The 26,400-nt window shown below is 40.8% G+C and overlaps 1 protein-coding gene across 5 annotated transcripts in view; it reads left to right on the plus strand.

Moving 5' to 3' along the window:
* Positions 1 to 26,400, plus strand: part of LOC109915632 (R3H domain-containing protein 1) — a 111,292-nt gene that overhangs the window by 58,354 nt on the left and 26,538 nt on the right. Inside the window, exon 17 of one of the 5 annotated variants that reach the window (XM_048598745.1) lies at positions 3,582 to 3,671. The exons of the other annotated variants lie outside the window; for them this stretch is intronic. Within the exon in view, the coding sequence (XP_048454702.1) occupies positions 3,582 to 3,589 (8 nt within the window). The 3' untranslated portion in view covers positions 3,590 to 3,671. Of the gene's footprint in view, positions 1 to 3,581; positions 3,672 to 26,400 lie in introns of those variants that run through there. 5 annotated transcript variants of the gene reach the window in all.

Genomic DNA, 26,400 nt, shown 5'->3' on the forward strand with positions numbered 1-26,400 from the left:
CCCGCTCTTTTCTCCCGCTCCCGCTCTTTTCTCCCGCTCCCGCTCTTCTCTTTTTTTCTTTCTCTCTCTCTCTCTCCCTGTTAATTTGTTCTAATATTTCACAGTTCTCCACCCTGATGTCTGTACTTGCATGATCCTTTTCCATTATGAAGACTGAGTGTTCATTAAGGACTGTGCTCGCATGTCCTGGGTCCAAATACAAGTTACTTCTGTGGTCCCCATGATCTTTACCTAGTTATCCTCTTGTTCTGTATATACTTTTTTCATTTAAAAATAAGTCATGTGAAGCTCCTTGGGACGTCGTCCTAAAGGGTTTTATAAAATGATAGTTATTGTTATTACCATTAATAGCAATGTATTGAATACTTATTGTCCTTATCTCTCAATTAACCAGTGAAGGAATATCGCTGCCAAATATGGGAGCACAACACACAATGGCACAAAAAGCCAGTCATTCTCAGTTAGGAATTGTTAAATTTGGTGTTGTCTTCACCTACTTAAACATTTCTGAATATATGTGTATCATTGTGTGTATCGTTGCCAGATGGAAAACTTATTTGATGTCAGGAATTCTCCAGCACAACTGAGTACTGTGGTCTTCTCACCCATTGACTTAAACCAGAAGTAAAACACAGTTGACCCTGCCAAGGGGGAAGTACTGGTCAGCAATACTACTACAGTTCCCAATCTCAGCTAGACTAATTGAAGAATGAGTATCAAACACAAACAAAGTTGCTGGAAAAGCTCAGCAGGTCTGGCAGCATCTGTGGAGGAGAAAATAGAGTTAACGTTTCGGGTCCGGTGACCCTTCCTCAGAACTGATGGTGGCTGGGAAAATGTCAGTTTATATGCAGAAAATAGGGAGGTGGGTGGGGTAGGGAGTAAATGATAGGATAGAGCCCAAAGAGAGAGAGAGACAGTCGGACAGTCAAAGGAGTTGCTAACGATCAGGCTGGGAGGGTGAATAGTTGTTAATGGGGACTGTTAGTGACTAACAACAGGGGGTGTGTAGTGGCAGGCTATGTGGTAACAAGGCCTGGTGTGTGGGGTGGGGGGCTGGGACATACGAGAGTATAGGCCCTAAAATTATTGAATTCAATATTGTGTCTGGAGGGCTGTAGGGTCCCCAAGCGGAAAATGAGGTGTTGTTCCTCCAGCTTGCGCTGGGTTTCACTGGAACACTGTAGCAAGCCGGAGACAGAGATGTTGGCCAGGGAGCAGGGTGGTGCATTGAATTGGCAAGCAACAGGTAGTTCAGGGTCTTTTTTGCAAGCAGAACGTAAATGTTCTGCAAAGCGGTCGCCAAGTCTACACTTCGTTTCCCCAATGTAGAGGAGACCACACTGTGAGCAGCGAATGCAGTAGACTAGATTCTGGGAAGTGCAGATGAAGTGTTGCTTCACCTGGAAGGTATGTTTGGGCCCTTGGATACTGGGGAGGTAGGAGGTAAATGCACAGGTGTTGCACCTTCACCGGTTACAGGGGAAGGTGCCGTAGGGCTGTGGAGAGGGGTTGGGGGTGAAGGAAGTATGGACCAGGGTATCCCAGAGGGAACAGTCCCTGCGGAAGGCGGACAAGGGTGGGGAGGGGAATATGTGTCTGGTGGTGGCATCTTGCTGGAGGTGGCGGAAATGGCGTCTGATGATCTTCTGGATGTGGATGCTGGTGGGATGGTAGGTGAGGATAAGGGGAACCCTATCGCTGTTGTGGGAGGGAAGAGAAGGGGTGAGGGCAGAAGTGTGGGAGATGGGTCGGACCCGATTGAGGGCCCTGTCGACAACGGAGCTGGGGAATCCTCGGTTGAGGAAGAATGTGGACATTTCGGAGGCTTCCTTGTTGAAGTTGGCCCCATCTGAACATATGCGACAGAGACGGAGGAACTGAGAGAATGGAATGGAGTCTTTACAGGAAGTGGGGTGTGAGGATGTATAGTCCAGGTAACTGTGGGAGTCGGTGGGTTTGGATTGGATATTAGTGGCCAGTCTATCCCCAGAAATGGAAACAGAAATGTCGAGGAAAGGAAGGGAGGAGTCAGAGATAGACCAGGTGAAAGTGAGGGCAGGGTGGAAATTGGAGGCGAAATTGATGAAGTTTTCCAATTCTCGACGAGAGGGAAGCAGCATGGGAGGGCCCATGCGGGTACCCATGGCAACCCCCTTTACCTGAAGAAAATGAGAGGAGTTGAAAGAGAAGTGGTTGAGGGGGAGGACAAGCTCAGCCAAGCAGAGGAGGGTGGTGGTGGGTGGGGATGGTTCAGGTCTTTGCTCCAGGAAGAAGCGGAGAGTCCTAAGACCCTCCTGGTGGGGAATGGATGTGTAAAGGGATTGCACATCCATGGTAAAGAGGAGGTGGCTGGAGCCGGTAAACTGGAAGCTTTGAAGCCGGCGTGACCGTTCCCTTTGAAACCGTTCCCTCCGGGACACCCTGGTCCGTACTTCCTTCACCCCCAACACCTCCCCACAGCCCTACGGCACCTTCCCCTGTAACCGGCAAAAGTGCAATACCTGCGCATTTACCTCCTCCCTCCCCAGTATCCAAGGGCCCAAACATGCCTTCCAGGTGAAGCAACACTTCACCTGCACTTCCAAGAATCTAGTCTACTGCATTCGCTGCTCAAAATGTGATCTCCTCTACACTGGGGAAACTAAGTGTAGACTTGGCGACCGCTTTGCAGAACATTTACATTCTGCTTGCAAAAAAGACCGTGAACTACCTGTTGCCTGCCAATTCAATGCACCACCCTGCTCCCTGGCCAACATCTCTGTCTCCGGCTTGCTACAGTGTTCCAGTGAAGCCCAGCGCAAGCTGGAGGAACAACTCCTCATTTTCCGCTTGGGGACCCTACAGCCCTCCAGACTCAATATTGAATTCAATAATTTTAGGGCCTAAACTCTCGTATGTCCCAGCCCCCCACCCCACACACCAGGCCTTGTTACCACATAGCCTGCCACTACACACCCCCTGTTGTTAGTCACTAACAGTCCCCATTAACAACTATTCACCCTCCCAGCCTGATCGTTAGCAACTCCTTTGTCTGTCCGACTGTCTTTCTCTCTCTTTGGGCTCTATCCTATCGTTTACTCCCTACCCCACCAACCTCCCTATTTTCTGCATATAAACTGACATTTTCCCAGCCACCATCAGTTCTGAGGAAGGGTCACCAGACCTGAAACGTTAACTGTTTTCTCCTCCGCAGATGTTGCCAGACCTACTGAGCTTTTCCAGCAACTTTGTTTTTGTTCCTGATTTACAGCATCTGCAGTTCTTTTGGTTTTTATGAAGAGTGAGTATGTTGGACGTAGGATTTGCTTCCTTGAGCAATTTATTTCACACTGCTGTGAGTTTGATTGAATACCCTTGCTATTTCCACATGGAGACAGACTTAACCTCCACAACCAAGAAATGTTAAATTGTCCGATCAGAATACTTTGATTGGAACTGGGTTTGTTTGAGAAGAAGAAAAAGTCCGGCTTTATAATTGAAACAACCAGGTCCTGTGGCTATATACTGTGGAAGTAGGAGACCAACTGCAGCATTGCTGATCTGCAACGTCATGACAACATTTTTTGTGTGCATGTTAGGCAGGTGATTTTCCACAGAACCACTCAAGCTAGGCTTTAGTCCTATGGTGTCTGGAGGATGCAGACCGTTTCAAAGAATGAAAACTCTAGAAGGTAGGAAATCGATTAAAATCTGATGTCTGAGTAATTGTTTAGCCAAATGTCTTTGATTATTTTGCAAATAGACTCAGACAAAAATAAAGGCTTTAGATTTAAGCAACCTGATAAATTTAGTATTCACATTGAAGAAATCAGGAAGTAAAATTGTTTACATTGCTGCTTATATATCTTTAGACAATTTTTGAAATTTTTCATCCATTGATCTTCCTCATTAATGGAAGTGTTGATTGCTGGAATGATTTTCATGGATCCCAATTATATAGATTAAGCAAAACAAAGGGCATTTAGTCCATGCTTGTGTTTATGCTCTGAAAATAGCTCTTTACCCCCCTTTTCATTTAATCCTATCCTGGTATAACCTTTGATAACAAGGTGTAGAGCTGGATGAACACAGCAGGCCAAGCAGCATCAGAGGAGCAGGAAGGCTGACGTTTCGGGCCTAGACCCCCCTTCAGAAAAAAGTATAACCTTTATTCCTTTTTCCTTTGTGTTCATCTAGATTTGCCTTGATCTATACCATTTGCCTCAAGTGCTTATGGTAGCAAGTTCCATATTCTAGTTATTCTTTCGGTCAAGTATGTCTTTGCTGATTTATCAGTTGAATTTATTGCTTGTATTACACTTTTAGCCTTCGTGTTGGTCTGCCGTAAAATTGGAAATAGCTTCTTTATCGCTACCCAATCAACCTTTCCATAAGTTTAAAGCTGCCCTCGAGTCACTCCTCTGTCTTCTCATTCCTGGTTGGTGTAACTTCAATATGGCATTTGCTAATTGTGTCAATAGTCACTCCAGTGGTCATTCTTCACCGGTGAAGCTCGTCACTAAGCAAACACAGGACTTAGTAGGATTTGAAGGTAGTACGTAAACTTAATATTCACTGAATCTGCTGATCCATAAACTATTTCTTGCTGAGATTGTAATCGGGTTGTTGCTGATAAAACAAACACATGGTGAATTGTGGGGACATATTCGTTCACTGTTTATACTGATAATCGTTCCTGTTTTAGGATGCTTTGCAAAAACTACCAGTCACAAATATAATCATCAGATGGACTATATTATTACAAGTGTCAACACAGATTGCATTTGCCACAGATTTCTACAAATTTTTAAGCAACTAAAATCTCAGCAGCTTTTCATGACTAATATGCTGGATCACAGTTTACAAATAGGGAGTTGGCCTTTTAGGACCAAGATGAGAAATTTCTTCACCCAGTGTGGTGAGCCTGTGGAATTCTCTGCCACAGAAAGTGGGTGAGGCCAAATATTGATTTTTTTTTTTTTTTTTTCAAGAACGCATTAGATATAGTTCTTGGGGTTAAAGGCATCAAAAAGTACCAAGTTGAACAACGAACCATAATTATATTGAATGGCAGAGCAGGCTTGAAGGGCTGAATGAATAGCTTCTCTAATTTTATGTTTCTGTGCTGTTCAGCATGTTTGTTGGAACTCCTGAAGCTGATGCTTGCCTTGCAAGGCTTCATACCGATGGTCATCAACAGGCCACTGAGCAACTGACCAATATCTTCCTGGTAGGATAGCAAGCAAGGTGTCTTTGATGTCCACTTTATTTCAGATCATGGTTGCCTTTGGAAGTGCAGAATCAACTTGTTTCTCTAAATCATTACTGGAGTATAGTAGGCAGATCTGATCCTAAGGGTTGCATTCTCTCATTTGGTTGTGTTTAATCTTGAAAGGTAATCACCAAGGAGACAGATTGGCCTGTTATGAAGTTGACAGAAAAAAATATTTTTTGTTCTTTTCTTAGTCACTTAGATTGGAAACTATTTTTGTGTTTTACATGCTCCCCAACAAGTTGTTGAATTGTACCTTCTTAAATTTGGATGTCTATTTCCAATTGTACACCAGTCATTTACCATTAATTCTACATTATCGTTATATGGGTCAAGTATTTATACTTTTGTTCCTCTTAATGCATTTTGTTTTTTCTGCTGGTTACTGATCAGTATGTGTCATGGCTCATATTGAAGTTGATCTGCAAAATACTTCTGCCATTAAAGCTTAAATAGAACTTCTAGTTTTACTTCTCTCTCTTGTTGTTTCTATTTCATAAAGTATCTGCAAAGAAGCTTGGTAACAGGAAAGGATTCACATGCCAAGGAACAGATTACTCCTGATAATGCAATTCTTCCAGTTTGGAAGCTGCTGCTGCTGCTTGGCTAAATCAAATGTGGTATCATGCAATTCTAACACTTAGCACAAAATCCTGGTGTCCTTTGTCAAAGTCCATATTGTTTGTTCTTTTGTTTGCTGCTATAATTGAGATGGAAGGAGTCCATTTTTTTTAAGCTACTTCACAAGTCCCAACATGTATTTAATTGTCTCACTCAGTTCCTAAAATGGCCAATTGGATGCTTTTTCTGTATTAATCTTGGAATAAAAAGTTCCTTCAAACCAGTTTTCTTTTATAAACAAATTGTGTGGTTATACTGAAGCAAAAGGCATGCTATTAAGATGCAAAATTGTTTAACACAGTCTGTGATATGAAATATGAATCAAAAACAGAAGTTGATGGAGAAATTCAGCAAGTGTGGCAGCATCTGTGGCAAGGAAAGCAGAGGCGATGTTTCAAGCCCAGTGATGCTTCTTCAAAACTGATGGTAACTAAGAAAAGGTGATATTTATGCTGATGACGTGTTTGGGAATGGGGAGAGGAAGGAATGAGCAGATAGGTAGGGATGGAGCTCAGAGGAAGATAAAGACAGGTTAGGCAGACAAAGGGATGGGTTATAATAAGCCAGGGAAGGGTAAAAGCTGGTCTTGGGGATAGTGCATATGTTAAAATGGGTTGGTTGTGCTATAAGCAGCCCATGCTGTGACGGGGCCTGGAGTGTGGGCATGGGTATTAAGACATGGAAGGTGGTGTTCGAGCTCCAAAATTATTGAAGTTCAATACCTTTTCCCCATGCCCACGCTTCAGGCCCCGTCAGAGCATGGGCTGCTTTCAGCAGAGCCGACACATTTTCACTTGCTCGCTGTCCCTTTTTTTTCCTTCCCCAGTGTAATAGGAACAATCTCTTTGTCTGACTAACTGTCCTTTTTCTTTATCCCTCTCTGGGCTCTCGTCTTCTACCCTCACTCATTCCCTGCTCTTATTCCCCTCTCCCTCCCTCCTCTCCCTCCTGCTTCCCTCTGTCTCCCTCTGTCCTGCCTCCCCTTTCCTCCCTCCCTCCCCCCCCCCCTTGCTCGCGCCCCCTCTCGCTCTCTCTTCCCCCCCCCCCCCCCCTCTCTCTCCCCTCCCGCCTCCCCTTCTCGCGCGCTCTCGCTCTCTCTCTCTCTCTCTGCCCCTGCCGCCTCCCCATCTCGCGCGCTCTCGCTCTCTCTCTCTCTCTGCCCCTCCCGCCTTCCCTTCTCTCTCCCTGCTCATCAGCATCAATACCACCTTTTCCTAGCTACAATCAGTTCTGAGGAAGGATCATTGGACTGAAAATGTTAACTCTGCTTTCTCTGCACAGATGCTGCCAGACCGGCTAAGTTTCTCCACCAGCTTGTTTTTGTTTCTGGCCCAGAGGTAAGGTACTACCACTGTGTGCCACAAGAGCCTGCAAATTCCTAGTCTACAATTACAACTAGAATTACAAACCGCCATACCTTTTCACCTGCAGCCATTGCCTTCACAACAGGGCCACACAACTCAACATGTGCCATTCAACGTATCCTCCCCATCCACAATACCTAAAATACCTTTAACTATCATCCTTTATTAATAATTCACTCATCATTTTGAATGCAAAGGAAATACACTTTTGATTTATTTTGGTATATTGCCAAAATAATATCCAACAAATGGTACATTATGAGCATAACTGCAGGAGGTGCTAAGCAAAACCCAGCATGAATGACAGGAGAACAAACTGTATAAAATCGTGAAAGCAGAGGGACAACTCTGGTCATAATTGGTACTATTTGGAAGGAGCGAGAATTGGATTCTTTTAAGACCTGGTCAATGCACCAGTAATGAAATGTGAAGGCTATTGTTGCATGGAGATAAAGAAGTGTTCCTTTTTAGATTGTCATTAAGTTTAGTAGTTGTTGAATTTCTTTGAAATTTTTGTTTTAAACAGTGCTGATGGCATTTGACTGGGAGAGGGTTTTGAACATGAGCGTAATTGAGCTTCCTTTAGCTTTTTTTCTTTTCATAAGTGTTGATATGAAGACTTTTTAAATTCTTTTTTCCATTTTAACATCTGTCTTCTGTTATTAAATAATTACAACTGGTATATAATCGTGCAGTCAGTTCCTTTTTTCATCCTTAAACATTTTATGGAAGACAATGACTGAAATTCAAGGGAAGATGATTAAACGATTTTTTCTGTTTCTTAGTGTCTTTGTGATTGTATTTTCATAAATCAAGTCACTGGAAACAATGAGGTGGTGTTAATTTTGATTTCAACTCATTTTCTACTGAAAATGCAGTAGATTACATATTTTTTGTTACATGCTAGATCAGCATTTATTGCCCATCCCCAATTGCCCAGAGAGCAGGTAAGAGTCAACCACATTGCTGTGGGTTTGGAGTTGCATGTAGGTCAGACCAGGTAAGGATCCTATTTATCCAGCCCTGAAGGACATTAGTGAACCAGATGGTCCTCATCAGATGGTCAATTGACCCTGATTTCATGGTGATCATTAGATTCATAATTGAGTACAAATTACACCGTCTGCCTTTTACGGGACACCAAACCTGGGTCCCCACATCGTTACCAGGGTCTCTGGATTAATAGTCTACCGAAATACCACTAGGGTATTTCCTCCCCATATGGTCTTGCAACTGTTAAACGGAATTCTGTTCCATTGATGCGGACTGTGGTGCAGTGGTTATATTACCGAACTAGTTTTAACTGCATGTGAATCTGAAATCCTGGACTAGTGTACTCGAGAGTTGAAGAGCCATGGTAGCTGGGGCATTTAGTTTCTATGAAATAAATCTTGAATTGGAAAAAATACATTGTCAGTAAGGGTGACTATAAAACTACTGTCAGAAAACAAACTCACTGATTCATCACTCACATCTTGAGGAGAAGGAAATTTACTGTACTTACCTAGCCTGGTCTAGATACGACTCCAGCCCCAATAGAGTTTGATTCTTACCCTCTGAAATGGTCGAGTGAGCCATTCAGTTGGAGTAACCTTATTCTCTAGGGCAATTAAGGAGTGGTCAATAAATGCCCATGTTAATGCCCGCATTCTCTGAATGGATATTAGAAAAGTCCTGACAACACATGTTAGAGCTAAAAAATTTCTGAATGAGATGACCTGTGCTTGGGAAGGCCTATTTCTGTCAACCTACTTTGTACTTAACTGCCCTCACCCCAGCTGTTGATAAGTATTTTATGAATAATCCTGCTCAGTTTCCTACGTTTAAACAAAAGATTTTAACAATATGATAGTTAAACATTTCTGTAAAATGGGGCACAGCCTGGTTCATTTTGTGTTGCTGCGTTTGTTGTATTTCATTTTCAGTAAAGTCATCCACCATGCAAGGTGAATCAGTGAAAAATAGTTGATTCCACCATCTTAAATTCTGTAGAAAAGTCGGTATGGAATCAAGTGTCACCGAAGTCATTAGCATGGATTTTGGGCTGAACTGCTGTGTACTGATAGCAGCGCATCAGCTGCGTGCTCCCTTCCCTATGTTAAGATAATGTCGTGTAGAAGGAAATAGGCTTAAGATTACTCCCCAGTTCCCCCATTAAGTGATGGTCACGTGTCTATCAGAAAAAGCCTTTACCAGTATGGCCAGGCATTGACTGGTTGAGTAAGATCAAAGTGAAATTTGAGGCCAAGATATTCTGTGATCCTGCATTTCTGTGAATCCATTTTATGAACATTCAATCATTTGTCTATTTTGTTTGTGCAATCAGAATACACAAAAATTGCAAAATGAGAAGAGGGTTTTGAGATACCTGCATAAGAAGTGTTTGTTTTAAGCATGGTATCCACTATGGTTAAATTTGTACATAAACAATTATGCTATCGAAGTATATCTCTGGCAATGTTATTTATACAAAATGGCTTATTGATCCAACTTTACTCCCTTTGTCGGTAGAAATATATAGCACTGCCTGATTATTCAGTACACTATATTGACAGTGTTATGTCCTGATTCATATTAGAAATGTAACTATCCGTGTGCACGATCTTGCTGATCACTTTAAATTTATTGCCACAAGCTAGATTGAAGAAGAAAGCCCACTTTGTTAGTCTGGTTTGAAGAGGAAAACAAAATCCGTTGTCGTTGAGTTACGGTTAGTTGCATTGAGGTACATCTTTTATCTTGTTAATGTTGCAGTAGCTACAATTTTGGGCTATTGATCTCATCAGAAGGACATCCTGAGAACTATCACCATTAGCAGTTATTTAATATAATTGGCTGTTTCTTTTCATGGTTGGCTAAGGTTGATTTATTGGGAGACCAATTGTATGCCCTCAAACCAACAGTGAAGAATTAACTATATTTGGGTTGACTTTTCTTTCGATGGCTAGGTATGGACAGCGAAGAAAGGTAATAAAAGTTTTGAAGAGATTTCCAAGGGGAAGAGCTCTGTTAGAAGTCCAATTGACAGAATTATCTTGCTAGTTAATAAGCAGTTTTGCCTTATGCCTTTGTGTATCTATAGTTATCAAAGTTTAAATGTTCTCTATTTGTGTGGAATTCATTCTGTTGGCTGAAACTTTCAACTCAGTGAAGCCACAAGAAGGTGATGTTGGATCAGCTGCGTGTTTTATGACATAACTAACTTTCTGCAGAGGTCAAGAAAATTTGGAAGCATGTCATAGATTTTTATTTATTTCAAATACAATATTTATCTGAAGCAAGCCATGCTTGTAATTCACTGCAAAAATGGCCATTTATAAACCCTGCGCCCCCACCTACTGGAAGAGAAAAAAATTCTAGTTGAAAATGAATTGGATTTATTGAGCAGTGATTTCTGCTTATTGTTCCATTGAGGCATTGATCTCAATACCATGTAATAAAACGTAGTTTATTTATTCTGTCAATGTAAACCAACAGCATCACATGACACAGCATCTCTGCTATAGAACAGGAGATCCACAAGCAAAATCCTGAATTTGCTCTTGCTCTCACTCTCGCCCTCGCACTCCCTCCCCCTCTCCCCCTCTCGCGTGCTCTTGCTCTCCCCCACAGCCTAACCAGCCCTGTCTCATTCATCCCACATAACTGTCTCTCATTAAATGTCTTTCATTTCTCTGACTGGATTGCTCATTTATTAATGAATTTCAGCACTTATCCAAAAATCCATTTTTGGATTGCTGACAAGCAAGTGATGAACCAACAATTGCCTCGCCAGAATTTCTCATTTCTTTCCTCTGCTACTTTTCCTCAAATGTTGAAATTTCTTTCATTCATCTAAGATTTTAAGCACCAGAAACTATGAAAGTTACATGTTTCAGTGTTCAGTCAAACCATTAAATCGTATCTCCATAATATCCAGCTGTTCTTTATTTCTATAGGTTTTGTTACTAGTAGGAAGTTTTCTTTTTATTTTTCTCAGTAAGTTCCCCCCTTGGATTTGATCTTGAATGTATTCCTCATCCAAAAAACTGTCATTCAAGAGCTCGGTAAATTAAACCCTAAATTGTTACCAAACTCCCATATTCTATCCTGTTTCCAGACCCCAGAAAATTATACCTCCTGTTTCTAAGTTCGATCTAATGATGATCTAAGAAATATCACCAACAAACATGCTTGTAAAAATAAAGGTTGGATACATCAGTGAAGACGCATAATGAACAAAACTACTCATTTCTAATTCTCATGGAAAAACAAAAGATGATAATATAATTCTACATTCGGAAGACTGGATGGAAAAATAAGATGTCAATGCAAATTGAATTTAACATTCTGTCAATGTACATAAGCAGCATGACAACACATTACTACGTGATCTTAACATCATTTTCTAAAGTTGTATATACTGCAAAACACCTTGAGCATAATGTAGAACATCACACTTTTTCTTTTCAAATGTTTGAGTTTTGAGTACATTAGAATCTGCAGAACACTTGGGCCAAATAGTAATTAACCTCTGATCTGAAATAGTTGAAAATCAGTCTGCTCTGTAATTCTCCTAAATTGAAATATAGGTAATTGATTGTGGCACTGATGGTTTGGAAATAGAGTAGGTGACAAATCCAAGAACAGAAAATATTTGTTGAAGACTGGAAGTTCATAGTGGTGTCCTCAGTAATAAGACTAGTTCAGTTTTGATACATATTGGGTATGTAGGGCATCATTTTGAAGTTTAGAAATGGCATGCAATTCAGAGGTAGTAAACAGCAAGGAGGACAATGACCTCGTCAGGAAGAAGTAGGTGAAATCTGAAGCCACAGGGTAGACGCAGTTTAATCCGTAGAAATGTGAAGTGATTCATTTTGGTAAGAAGAATGAGGGAATCAATATAAATTTCATAGATGGGTGTTGGAATAGAGCTGTTGACATGATTGTACACAATCTTTGGAAGTGGCAGGACAACTTGAGATGACTGTTGAAAAAGCATTTTGGAACTTGGATTTTCTGAATTGAGGCATAAAGTACAAAGCACAGAAATTATGCTAAACCATTATAAATCATTGGTTATACCCTGGCTCAAGCATGATGCTTCAAGAAGAATACTGTGGCCTTTGTAAAAGGTTGCAGAGGAGATTTTTTTTTCAAATAGTTTGAAGGATACAACGTTCCAGTTCTGAGAGAGAACCTGGGTTTTCTTTGACAGTCAAGAACATTAAGGTTCAATAGAAAAGGTCAAAATTATGAAAAACTGGTTTCCAGTGGCAGAGGGGTCAAAATTGGCATTGATTTTGAAATAATCAGTAACAGAACTCTAGGTGAAATGAAAGAGATTATTTTACTCAACCTGAAAAGATTGTTGAAGCAGATGCAATTATACATTTCAAAAAGCAATTGGACATGAACTGAAAAATGGAAAATGTTTCGGGGCTGTAGAGAAAAGGGAGGGAATGAGATCAATTGGCTTGTTCTTTCAAAAAGCCAGAACAGGCAGAATGAACCAAAAGGTCACTCCCTGCGCTTTGTCGTTCCGTACTTTGAATTGCAACGTGAAGAGTCAAATGTGTTACAATGTAGCAGTAGAATAAAATATGTATCATTACACCTCCTATGACTTTACCATGGGCATTGCTACATACTGTCTGTTCACATATTGCTCTTTGTTGCCCTTCATGACATATTTCATTTTTCTTTCTGGTACCATCTCAAAGTGCATATCAAACTCAACATTTAGTGAATTATGAAGCACAACAGGATAGAATTGTCTCATTCATTTTTTTTGGCAATAATCAACCAAAAACACAAGGGGAAACTAGTGCAAATTCAAAAGCTATGAAATGTTTCCCTATCATTTTCTCAAACTCCCTCAACTATGGTTATAAATTTATACTTAAGTTAATCTTCCCAGCTAATTTTGGCAATTTTTGGGATACAGACAAGTTCAGGGATGTCAACGTCCTGCCAAATTTAATAAGAGATGATCATTGATTTTCTTCAATTCTTGTCTGAGATTTGCCAGATAGGCAAATTGGACACTTCCTTGAGAGATACCGGAGTCTCTTGGTCTATTACAAATACTGGACAAAGCACCAACCATCTGAAGATATTACTTGCCATTTTGCTGCCAGTTTTCACAACCCTTGGAAAATCTGTTGGCAGGCAAATTTAAAACTAGAGTCTTATTTTAAAACGTTTAATTAAAATCTCTGCATCTCCGGATAAAGACCAGTTTGTGAGCCAATGCTGTAAAAATTGTGGTAAGTGCATTGAGTTCAGTTTGCATTTTCAGACATTCAACCCTGATCTCCTTGTCATCGTGGGGGTTTAATAACATGGTCCCTTGAGTCTGCAATCAGCGGCGTTAAGGACCAAGATAAAATTAGGCAAGAGGTTGCTCAAGAACTGTGATGCTGAAGCTGTGAAGGTACTGGAATGTTAAAAGAGCACGTACTGGCTCATTTTGGAGACAGGAGAGGGTAAAGTTGAAGCCTGTTGGTGTTGTAATTCATCTGTGATTTGAAGAGATTTGATGGCGAGGCATGATGTAGGATGGTTATTGAATCATTCAGTGTTAGAAGCAAGGCCAAACTGGTAAAGATTACAAGTTTGAGAAGAGGAGGTAGACTAAGAAAGAAGAGGGAAGGGAGAATGAAGTTTAAGGCCCATGAAAGGGTTTTAGATGATTTTGATGGAGTCTTTGCCTTTTTTGAGTTTGGAGGGAAAATCGAATTAGAAATTGGATATGGGTATCCTTAATTAGAGAGATGTGGAGAGGGTATTGATACATTTTAATGTTTGAGTGAGCCAGAAAAAGTTTTGCCAAGTATGGTGCTGCACCAGACATTTAAGTCACTGAGCTGGTTGTATGTTCTATGATAATGGCAAAACCACCAATATTGGCAGGAAGGGGTGCAGCTATATTGGGAGTAGGGGCTGAATGCTGCTGCAGTTCAGGTAGTTCTCCTATAATGCGATAGTTGTGTTCTTTTGTGACCTCACACTTTGGAAAATCGCCATAGAAAATCACGTTACAGGGAAATAGCTATAGAAAATCACTATACCTGTACATCAGAAAGTTCACGTTATCCAAACAGCTTCTGCTAGTCATCAAACGTATTGCAGCCAATTCGTGTTAACAAAACATGTGTTCTAGCAGAATTACCTGTAATGAAGATTAGCATACATTGTAAGGAAGATGATGGCAAAATTCATTGGTTTCAATTACCTCATTTCCACCTATGAACAAGGTGGGGTGAGAAGTATGAGTGGACATCCTAGGTAGTGACTGGTTAATACTCTAAGGGATTCATGTTTTAATTGTAAATAATAAAATAATACCAATTCGGGACAAAACTGGCAGAGGAGGCTAAATGAGAAAAGGCACTAAATACCACAGATATACTGTTGCAAATAGATATTAATTTGATAATTATAATTGAAAAGGAACTAAAGACCTACACCTGCAAGAAGAGACTTTAAGATGGCTGCTGTAGTCTTTGAAAAGTGCATAAAAATGGAGAACTGATTTATTTGAAGCCCTTGATTTTAGTCAACAATTGCCAATACAAGTACGACTATTATGGCGAATCCTATTGACATGCCTTTTGGAGACAGGAGAGAACAGCTTGATATGTGTAGCAAATATAAAAATTGTCAGTGTAAGAGCAGCCATTTGACAAAGTATTTATTTCCCCAACAAAGCTTAATCTCTCGTATGGATGTAAGGTTTTTGCACCTGACAATGTTCAGTTTTTCTGTACCCACTGTCAATTTTAATTATACTGAAAGCGTTTGATGAAATCCCACGTGAGAGATTAATGTGCAAGATTAAAGCGCGTGGGATTGGGAGAAGTGTATTGAGATGGATAGGAAACTGGTTGGCAGAGAGGAAACAAAGTAGGAATTAATGGGTCCTTTTCAAATTGGCAGGCAGTAACTCGTGGGGTGTCACAGGGATCGGTGCTGGGACCCCAAATGTTCACCATGTATATATTAATGATTTGGATGAGGGAACAAAATGTAACATCTCCACGTTTGCCAATGATACCAAGTTTGGTTGGGAGGGTGAACTGTGATGAGGATGCAGAGATCTTTCAGTGTGATCTCAACAGATTGAGTGAGTGGGCAAGTCAATGGCAGATGCAGTATAATTTGGATAAACCTGAGGTTATTCACTTCAGAAGCAAAAACAAAAAGGCAGATTACTACCTGAATGTCTGTAAATTGGGGGAGGGGAGTGTGCAGCAGGACCTGGGTGTCCTTCATGCACCAGCCGCTGAAGTTAAGCATGCAGATGCAGCAGACAGTAAAGGCAAGTGGTATTTTGGCCTTCATTGCAAGAGATTTTGAGCACAGGAGCAGGGATGTGTTGTTGCAGTTATATAGGGCTTTGGTGAGGCCACGCCAAGAATATTGTGTGCAGTTTTGGCCTCCTTTTTCTGAGGAAAGATGTTCTTGCTCTCGAGGGAGTGCAACAAAGGTTTACCAGGCTGATTCCAGGGATGGATACATGAATGGGCAGGGAGCAGAGGGATACAGATCCTTGGAAAATAGGCAACAGGTTTAGATTGGAGGATCTGGATCGGCGCAGGCTTGGAGGGCCGACGGGCCTGTTCCTGTGCTGTAATTTTCTTTGTTATTTTCCTCTTTGAATGGGGGGGATGTCATAGAATTTTATAAAATTCTCACAGGACTGGACAGGGTAGATGTAGAGAGGATGTTCCCGATGGTGGGTGTGTCCAGAACCAGAGGTCACAGTATGAGGATTCAGGGTAGTTGATTTAGGACGGATATGAGAAGACATTTCTTTACCCAAAGAATGGTGAGCCTGTGGAATTCATTACCACAGGAAGTAGTTGATGCCAAACATTGAATGTATTCAAGAGACAACTGGACATAGCACTTGGAGTGAATGGGATCAAAGATTATGGGGAGAAAGCAGGATTAGGCTATTGAGTTGGACGATCAGCTATGGTTGTGAAGAATGGTGGAGCAGGCGAGAAGGGCCGAATGGCCTTTTGCTCCTATCTGCTATGTTTCTATGCCAACACCTATTACAAAATTTTTGGATTCGTCGTGAAAAGTATTGCAATTGTAGAGAATCTTGTTGAAATAACACATGAAGTATTGTATACAATTTGAGTCTCCTTATCAAAGAAATGCTGCACTTAAAAGGGAATGCACCAATGATTCAATGAAATGATTGATGGATTGGCGGGTTCGTCATACAAGACGAGACTGAGTCGATTAGGTCATTGAACCTCTTAAACCTTCTGCCATTCAGTGAGATCACGTGATCTATGTCCTGTGTCCATCTGTCAGTCTTGACTGCATGTGCCTCCAACTATGTTGTGGAGCCCCAGTAGCCCATCTGGTGAATATGCAGTGTGTTCCTTGCAAAGTCAGTATATCCTTTCAGTGGCCAAATGTGCACCAGATATGGTCTGTTGTTAGCTTGAGCAAAAATCCTTTTTATGTTCTAGCCCTCTAGTTTAAAGGTTAACATTCCATTTGCCTTTTTTAGTTGGTTCTTTTGCCTGACCACTGTATTTTAGTGGTCTGTGGACATGAACCTCTAAATCTCTTTGGACCTCCTCTCGTCAGATTTATTATTTTTGGCCCAGTGTAGATTTTCTCTGCAGTGAGATGCATTTACCATATTCTTTCCACTCATTTAATCTAGGTCTCTTTTATAATTTTATATTCCTGTCTACAGTTCTGTCATTGGAAAACGTGGATATACATATGTATCTCTTAGACGATCAATGTCATTTATACAGTGAATAATTGGGACAACTGCATAGACCCTAGAGGAACACCTTTTGCCACTTATTTCTAGTTGGAGTACATATCCATTATCCTATTCTATCTTCAAACACTGATTTCCGAATGATGCAAATTAGTTGTCTTCAATTGTGTAAGCTTTAGCATCTGTTTGCTCAAAAATTGATGTGGAACTTCTCAACTGGCCTCTTGAAGTTCATATAAACTACATCCATAGCTACTTCCTAGTCTACTATTAGAGTTACTTCTCAATTCAATTGGGTACTTCAGATATGAATTGTCCTTTTACAAATCCGCATTGGCTCTATTTCAGCTAGAATTTATTTTTAAGTTTTTAATCAATTTATCTTTCCTTTAGAGATACCAATAATTTCCTCAAATATTGGATGAAAGCAGGACTATAGTACACTGATGTTGGTTTCTCTTTCTTATCTCAAATAATAGAAGTTACGTTCACAGTTTTCTAGTCTGAAGGGCGGTTCGTGAATCAAAAGATCTTGAAATTTTATTGTTCCAGCATCTCTAATTTAATCACCTGATGATGGACCCCACTAGAACATACAGATTTATCAGTGTTTTTAGTAATTTTTTTTTTCTAATATTGTTTACTTATAGCTTTGATAAATCCCAGTCTTAGATGCACTATTATTTGCCCTATGTTCATTCGCTGTCTCTACTGAGAAAAATGACAGAATACTTCTTTAACGGGTCCTACTGTTTTCATATTTTTGGTTTGCTGTTTTATGCCAGCTGTTTAAAGTCTTGTATTATCTTGACTTCCCATTTTCTTCTCATTAAAACAAAATAATTTTACAATTTTATCTTAAATCTCTTCAGCTTTGTTTACATATTACCTGTTTTCAGCTTCTATTCTTTAGCCATCTGTTAGAGCCCACAATCAGGTTATACTGTTTCGAGGAGATGTCTCAGGTGATATTATCTTTGCTCCACAGACTGGATTGAACAGTTCTCAATACTGAATATCACAATATGTATTTCACACCTTTGTTCTATCTCTTGTCCCTGTCTTTACCATTTTGTTCTAATGATCGGAATAGATAACAACTTTCTCACTTGCACTTCCCAATCAAAATGAAATCTTCACATGCTCCCCTGCTAGTTTAAGATTGTGTCTGTGTCTGTTATAGCTCTGTGTATGTCTATCTTATTGTTTTTCACCTAGCTTAATATAATAATTTATATAATGCTAATTCCGGTTAATCCATGTGATATTCTACACTTGTCTATCCTTGTATATTTTCAGTTCTGCTTTCTGACATTCTGCATGCTAATTGATGTCAATGTGGCCAAAAGATTGAATTTGTTTGCATATGGTTTAAACCATAGGCTTTCTTTCTGGTAGCCAAGGAATGGCTTTTGCTGTACTTTTTGCTTTCAGGCATTTTCATGGGTAATCTTTTGGTGTCTGTCTCAATACAGCACCCTGTCTAGTGGATCTGTGATGTCTGTGAACAGAACGAGAAACAGTGAGGCTCTTCAACCAATCAGATTGAAGAATCATCAGTGCATAAACCAGGAAGTACAAACAGGAAGTGGAAGTTGCATCTAAATTGTGTACAAGGAAGCAAAGTAAGGATTAGGAAATGCAAATGGAATAGTGGGAGAACAGGAAGAAGCCTAAGAAATGTTTTTTTTAAATCTCCATTAATTTTATCCGAAAGGAAATGAAACTCAGCACTTGTAAATATAACTTTTCAGGAGGAGTGATTGTTCAGCAGTAACTTACCATTTCTTGCTTTGCTTTAAAAACTCAGTTACTCCTAAAAGCACTAGCCTGAAATTGTTCGGCTGTTTTTAGCATGAAACAAATGGATAAGTAACCTTATTTGATGTCATAATAGTGCTTTTGGTGTTGGTGAAGAGTACACCCTATGGAGGAGCTGGTTACCTCTTGACAGAAGCTTCTGGATTTCACATTTAATTATGCACGTAAAGGTGTAGGAAGTTACTGTCAGGATGCTAGTTGACTCAGTAATATTACAGCAAAGTCTAGGCTATAAATACAATTGTATATTTTAAAAGCAACCCAAAGGGAAAACAGTAAAAACATTATGAGATGCTTTTCAGCAATTATGGTAGGCAGCAATCAAAGTCATTAACTGGTTAATAAGTTAAAGAAAATCAAAATATTTCAGATGTTGGAAATCTGAAATAAAAACAGAAAATCTTAAATACTCAAGAGGTTAGGCAGCATTTGTGGAGGGAAAAACAGAGCCCACGTTTTGAATACTCATTCCCGAGGCAGGCAACTGCTTACTTAATTCGGTTCCCTGGCTCTCTGTGTTAGATGTTTTCTTAAATATTAGGCCCTCTATGCTTCTGTCGCTCCTTTCATCACTCCATCACCCCACCCCCACCCTTCTACATGCAGCCATATGTTCACCACCCGCGTCCATTGGCCCCTTACATGCTAACATGGTGCCAATTCATTGACCCCAGTCACCTCCCTTTGCCTTTACATCTTCCAAGCCATCTCACGCAGTATCCACCGTGTGCAGATCTCCAGACTTAAGCTCGGAAGGAAGAAAATGTTTCTATTGCAGAGTTCACTATGTTATTACAAAAGCCAATTATTAAAGCCCATTCAAACATTTAAATCGCCTACTTATCAAAACAGCTTGTTTTCATAATGGCACATCAAAGGCAGCTAATCACTTAACCTCTCCGAGCTGTCAGTCAAGTTGAATTTAAAACCCACTACTTCCCACTGTGATAATGATAGATTGTGAAAAGAAACCAGTGATTCATAATGCAAGTATACCATGATTAACACCATCATTACGTTGCTAAAAATCGCCAGGTTATTCAAAAAACATACTGCATCAGAAATGTATAGTTGATTATATTCTCAGTAAGTCAAACAAGTGTAGAATACAAGCACAGAATTAATATAAAACACTGAAGTAGACATGAAAATATGCAAAGAGAGTGTTTCTTGCTTCAAATACAACATTGCTTATCTTGAGGTGGAAGGCTATGGACAGTTTTTAAAACTACTCAGCCTTGATGAAGGCATGAATGGCCAAAACAAGCTCAATGAAGGAGAACCTGAAAAGCAATGTTGAGTTTTGGCACCAATATTTATTCCCTGCATTGCTGGGAATTGGGTAAGAACCATGAAAGAATCAGGACCACATTATTGGCATCATGAGCAGTAAAAACCATGTTAATCAAGGGCTATCTGTACAGTAATGGTCGAACTTGGCGTATGTCAACAAATGACTTACACTATTAGAGCAGCTTTTTCCAACCCACAAAGAAACTGGCAAACACTTTTTTTTTAAATGGCTGACCATTTAAGTGACTTGAGAACGTCAAGATTTTGCCACCCTTTTTTCTGCCCTTCAGGAGCATTTATGTTTTCTGTAAAGGTTCACAACCCCCACAATGAGGAATAAGCCTCTTCACAGAGCAAAAATTGGGTCCATTTGAACTTCTCAATGTTGAGTTTGGGACTCCCACTTAAGGAGAGCAGGCAAGGTGAGAACCCTGAAACAGACAGTCAGCATCACAGGAGTGGTGAGGACCCCATGAAAGGTAGTCAGAGACAGAGCTGTACTCATTGGAGCTGCTGCATTATACAGAAAGGATCTAGCTGTTTAATCAGTCTATGGTAAGTGGTTAGTCTTCTCCCTTCATAAATTTTAGTGTAATGAACACATTGCTGGTAAAGTTGACAAAATATATAAAAGACAGACGTAAGTAGATGAATATTATAATACTAACCAGCACAAGATTGGGGAAGTTCAAAAGCCGATGAGAGAGCGGGAGAGATTTTCAACCTTGGGAAACAGTAGAAGTCAGAAGTGTGACATCGCTGAGAAACAGCCTTAAGCGACCAGGAGTTGAAAGGTTGTACAAGAAGGTTGTGTTTTAAAAATATTCAAGAATGGGACTGAATGAAATGTATAAGCTCATCAAGTAAGACAGGGAGCCAGTGCAGGCTGTGTGACAACCTTGATGAGCAAAACTAAGTCTGATTTTTTTTTTCCAGTCCAGATTGTGAGTGCTTAAGTCATAAACATTAAGATCCCTCAAGTAATTTAATCTTCCTTAAAGTAGAGAATGTAAACAAGAGTAATTTAAGGGTAAGTCATGGCAAGGCAGCTGAGCCCAATGGAGTGCTCCTCCTGTGTGATATGGACACAAGTCATGGACGCTTTGTGTCCAGGGTGACCAAGTATGTCAGGTGCCTCTCCAGCTGCAGCTACTGGAAATACATGTTTTGGATCTGGTGTAGTGGTTAGTTACCAAGACGTGTCTCCAAGGCAGAGGTTGAGGATAGAATGAACAATGAGGTGGTCACACCACAGGTGAAGACTGCAGAAGCATAAAGGAACAAGTGACCACCAGACAGATTAAAAGAACCAGGCAGTTAGTGCAGGGACTTCTGCACTGTCTCTGTAACAGATTCTGTTTTAGATACTGTTGGGGGAAATAATTTTTTAGGGGAATGTTGTGGCATTCCATACCAGCAGGGGCAGAGAAAAAATGTGCTAGAACAGTTTTTAATAGGGGTTTCTATCAAAAGAGGAACAGAGAGATACTTTGTGGCAGCAGCTGTGACACCAAAATGGTGTGTTGCCTGCCTGGTGCTAGGGTCGAGAATGTCAATGTGCAGCTGCAGGACATTCTGAAGGGGTAGGGAGAGCAGCTAGAGGTCATGGTCCATGTCGCTGCTAACAGCATGAGTAAAATGAAGGATGGGCTCCTGCATGCAGAATATTTGGGAGCTAAAAAATAAATTAAAAAGCAGCACCCCAAAAGTAGTAATCTCAGAATGACTCCCAGTGATACATGCTTTTCCAATCAGGGATAGGAGAATAGATTGAATTAATGCATGGTTGAAAGGATGGTGCATGTCAGTAGGATTTAAATTGCTGAGGAATTGGGACCAATTCGAGAAGATGGAACCTATACAAGCTGGATAGCTTGCAGCCTAGCAGGGTCAAGACCAGTACCCTTTCAGGGGCATTCGTGAGTACAGTGAGGGAAGGTTTAAACTTGAGTGGCAGATAGTGGGATGGGAACCTGAGCAGGGAGACAAGAGTGAAAGAAATGAAAATGGGAATGAAAGATTGCCTTCCACTTTTGCTAAGGCAACAAGTGCTAGCAGCAGATATGGCTGGAATACAAAAATAATGTCAAAAAGACAAATTTAAATGTATTTGTACAAATGTCTTGTAAGGAAAAAAAAAAACCTTAATATGATAAAATTTATCATTTGGGATAGAAAATGAAGTAGTCCTAATCTAAACAAAGGAAACTACAAAGGTATGAGGGATGATTAGAGTGCAAGACTGGATAACTTCATGAAAAGATATGATGGTGAATAGGCAATGGTTAACTTTTAAGCAGCAAATATTTGAATAGGAAGTGTTTGGAGGGATGTGAGCCAAATGCAGGCAAGTGGGACTAGTTTAGTTTGGGAGCATGATTGGCATGAACTAGTTGGACTGAAGGGTCTGTTTCCATGCTGTATGACTCTGACTCTATATGCATTAGAGCAGTTATACATTCCTTTTGGACAAAACAACACGGCCGAGAAAGAGGCTAACATTGTAACCAAATTAAGGCTAGTATTAGGTCCAAAGAGGAATCGTAGAAAGTTGCTAGAAAAAACTAATGAGCCTGAGGACTGGGAGCAGATAGAATTCAGCAAAGGAGGGCAAGAGGTTGATTAAGCAGAGAAAAATGTAGTATGAGTGTAAGGTACACAACAGTGGGCTGTAAGAGTTTCTATAAGTATGGAGTAATAAAAAAATGAAGACGAAAGTAGGCCCCTTCCAGTCTGCATCGGACGAATTGATAATGAAATTGCAAATTGAAGACAAAATCTTCCCCAAAGTGCTGGGGAAGTAAGGGTTTTACGGAAAAGAGAGACTGATGATCTATATCCTGGGGTTCTAAAGGAGCTGGCCATGGAAATAGTGGATGCCTTGGTTATCATGTTGTGGTCCTCCGTGACAGACCACAACAAGAAGACACAACACGGCCAGACACACTCATTACCCTACTGTACATCAGAGATGACCACAAGACTACTCAGATCCCTAAGCAATAAGGTAGCCCACAAACCAACAACCATCACTAACACCAACTAGCCACCAAGAGACACGACCAATTCTCACTGATCTCGATACACGTGGACAAAGAAGGACATGAATTTGACTGGGACAACACCTTCATAATAGCACAAGCCAAACAGAGACATGCCAGGGAATTCCTGGAGGCCTGGAATTCCAACTGGAACTGCATCAACAACACATTGAACTGGACCCGATATACAAACACCACTGAAAAACAGAACCAGAAGTGATGCCACCTGCCCCAGCAAACTGAGGCATATAAATAACAAGTAGAACTGTACATTAATGCCTCACTGGAGGCGCACCGAAGATGTTACCGAGCAGGGTGACTAATCAAGCACACCGGCTTAGCGAGCAAGTCTACAATCAATCAATCATTTTTGGAGTGGAAGGCAATGACATAATGGTACCAGAGGGATCAGTGCTTGGGTCTCAGTTATTCACAATATGATTTGAATGAGCCAATCAAGTTTTTTTTTTTTTTTTTTTTTTTTTTTTAAAATTCATTCATGGGATGAGGGCATTGCTGGCTAGGTCAACATTTATTGCCCATCCCTAATTGCCCAGAGGGTAGTTAAGAGTCAACCACATTACTGTAGGTCTGGGGCCACATGTAGGCTAGAACAGGTAAAGATGGCAGTTTCCATCCCTCGAGGACATTAGTGCACCAGATGGGTTTTTCCAACAATCGACATTGGATTCATGGTCATCATTAGACTCTTAATTCCAGATTTTTATTCAATTCAGATTTCATAATCTGCTATGTTGGGATTCAAAGCCGCATACCCAGGATATCACCTAGGTCTCTGGATTAACAGTTCACTGGTAACACCAGTAGGCCATTGCCTGCACGTTTGCTGACAACACAAAACAAGGTGGGAGTGGGAGTAGTGTAGAGTACCTAAAGGGGCGTCAGGGTGTTTTAAACAACATGAGTATATGAACAAATGTGGCAGATGCAGTCAAACATTGATAAATGCCACACAAATGCCAGGCAATGACCATCTCTAATAAGAGACAATTAACAACCACCCCTTGACATTCAATGGTATGACCATCATTGAATCCCCCACTGTCAACATTTTACGGTTTATCATTGACCATAAAGTCAACTGGACTCTCCACATAAACACAGTGGCTACAGGAGCAGGTCAGTGGCTAAGAATGCTGCAGCAAGTGAATTGCCTCATGACCCCCAAAGTCTGTCCACCATCTCGAAGGCACAAGCCAGGAGTGTGATGGAATACTTCCGCCTCGGCTGGAGAGGTGCAGCTCCAACAACGTTCAAGAAACTTGACACCAGCCAGAACAAAACCCACTTGATTGACACCATATCCACAAGCTTTCACACCCTCCTTTCAGAAGGACCAGGGCAGCAGATATGTGGGAACACCACCACCTGCAAATTCCCCCCCAAGCCACTCACCATTTTGACTTGGTGGTACATCACTGTTCCTTCACTGTAATTTGGTCAAAATCCTGGAGTTTTCCCCCTAAGGGAACTGTGATTCAACCTACAGGACATGAGCTGCAACAGTCAAAAAGGCAGCTCATCTGAAGGGCCCTTTCACCTTCTGAAGGGCAACAAGGACAGGCAATAAGTTGTGGTCAGCCAGCATGCCATCGTCCAATCAGTGAATCAATAAACATATTGTCCACTGAAGTTGGAAAAACAGAATGAGCAGAGCATAATTGAAATGGTGATAATTGAGAAATGTTGATTATACATATGGACCTAGGTGTCTCCTGTACACTAATCACTGAAAACCAGCCTGCAGGTGCAGGAAGCAGTAAGGAAAGCAAATTGTGTGTTGGCCTTCATTGCAAAACAATTTGAGTACAAGAGCAACGATGTCTTAGTGCAGTTGTACAGGCCTTTGAGTCCACGTCTGGAGTATTGTTTGAAGTTTTAGTCTCGTTTATATAAGAAATCACATACTTGTCGTGGAGAGAGTGCAGGAAAGGTTCACCAGACTGATTCCTCAGGTGGCAGGTTTGTTATATGAGGAGAACGTAGGTTGACTGGGTCTGTATTGACTGGAATTTAGAAGAATAAGAGGGATCCCATTGAAATGCGTGAAGTTCTGACAGTGCTGGATAGACTGGATGCAGGGAATTATGCTTCCCCCAGCAGAGGATCCAGACCAAGGGGCTATAGTCTCGGGATAGAGGGTTTGTCATTTTGGGTTGGATGAGGAGAAATTTGTCCACTCAGAGTGGTGAACCTGTGAAATTCACTACCACTGTAGGCTGTGGAGGTGAAGTCACGAAATAAAATTAAGAAAGAAGTAGATTTCTTGATGGTAACGGTTCCCAGGGGTATGGGGAGTTTGACATTAAGGTTGAGAGTTAGCCATGATCATGTTGATTGGTGAATTGGGCTCAAAAACCAAATAAATCTGGGTGGACATTTCAAATTTTCAGAACTTGGAAAAGTGAGAGATCTGATATGATTTAACCAAAGGGTGGGTGGGACAAGGACAGAGGAAGGTATTTGATGGGTTGAAAGAAAGGAAATATTGAATGACAAAGGAGTGCGTGTTGCAGGGCCAAAGGGATGGTGAGAGGGCCAAAAAACAGAAACTAAAACAAAAGATCTGCCTAGAGCAGGTGCACTTCTGTTTGAAGTAAAAAAGTATAAGTTGAACTGAAATATTTAAATAAAATGAAACAAAATAGGAGATGGTGTGAAATTCTTAAATTTTGAGAGTCCAGAACACGAAGATATCCTTTTGGGAGATGAGGTGCTACTTCTCAAGGTTACACTGCACTTCACCAAAGCAGTGGCCTAAGGATGGAGGTGATAGTGTGAAAACAAGGAACATAAGGCAATATTCTCCCAACCGTCATCATGGTTGACAGAACCTAATGTGTCTGTCGCAGTTCCCATATGTCTGAGCTCCTCCCTCCCAGAGCCTTGATATAGCCAAAGACTTCACATTGCTTCTATCAGTCTCCATATTCAGTGAATCATTTTCCATTATTTCTAACGTCTGCACTGCAGTGCCACCACCAAATACGTACTTCTCTTTCAAATTTCTAAAGCGACTGTGTCCTCCATGATACTGGGTCCACTTTACAGTCAACCCTAACACCTCATCCCCTTTATGCAAACCCAGAACATCTAATAAATGCCCTTTTACCTCTGAGATAGTAGGAACTGCAGATGCTGGAGACTCTGAGATAACAAGGTGTAGAGCTGGATGAACACAGCAGGCCAAGCAGCATCAGAGGAGCAGGAAGGCTGACGTTTCGGGCCTAGACCCTTCTTCAG

Source organism: Rhincodon typus, chromosome 7 (genome assembly GCF_021869965.1).
Source record: "Rhincodon typus isolate 14 chromosome 7, sRhiTyp1.1, whole genome shotgun sequence".
NCBI classification, from domain to species: domain Eukaryota; kingdom Metazoa; phylum Chordata; class Chondrichthyes; order Orectolobiformes; family Rhincodontidae; genus Rhincodon; species Rhincodon typus.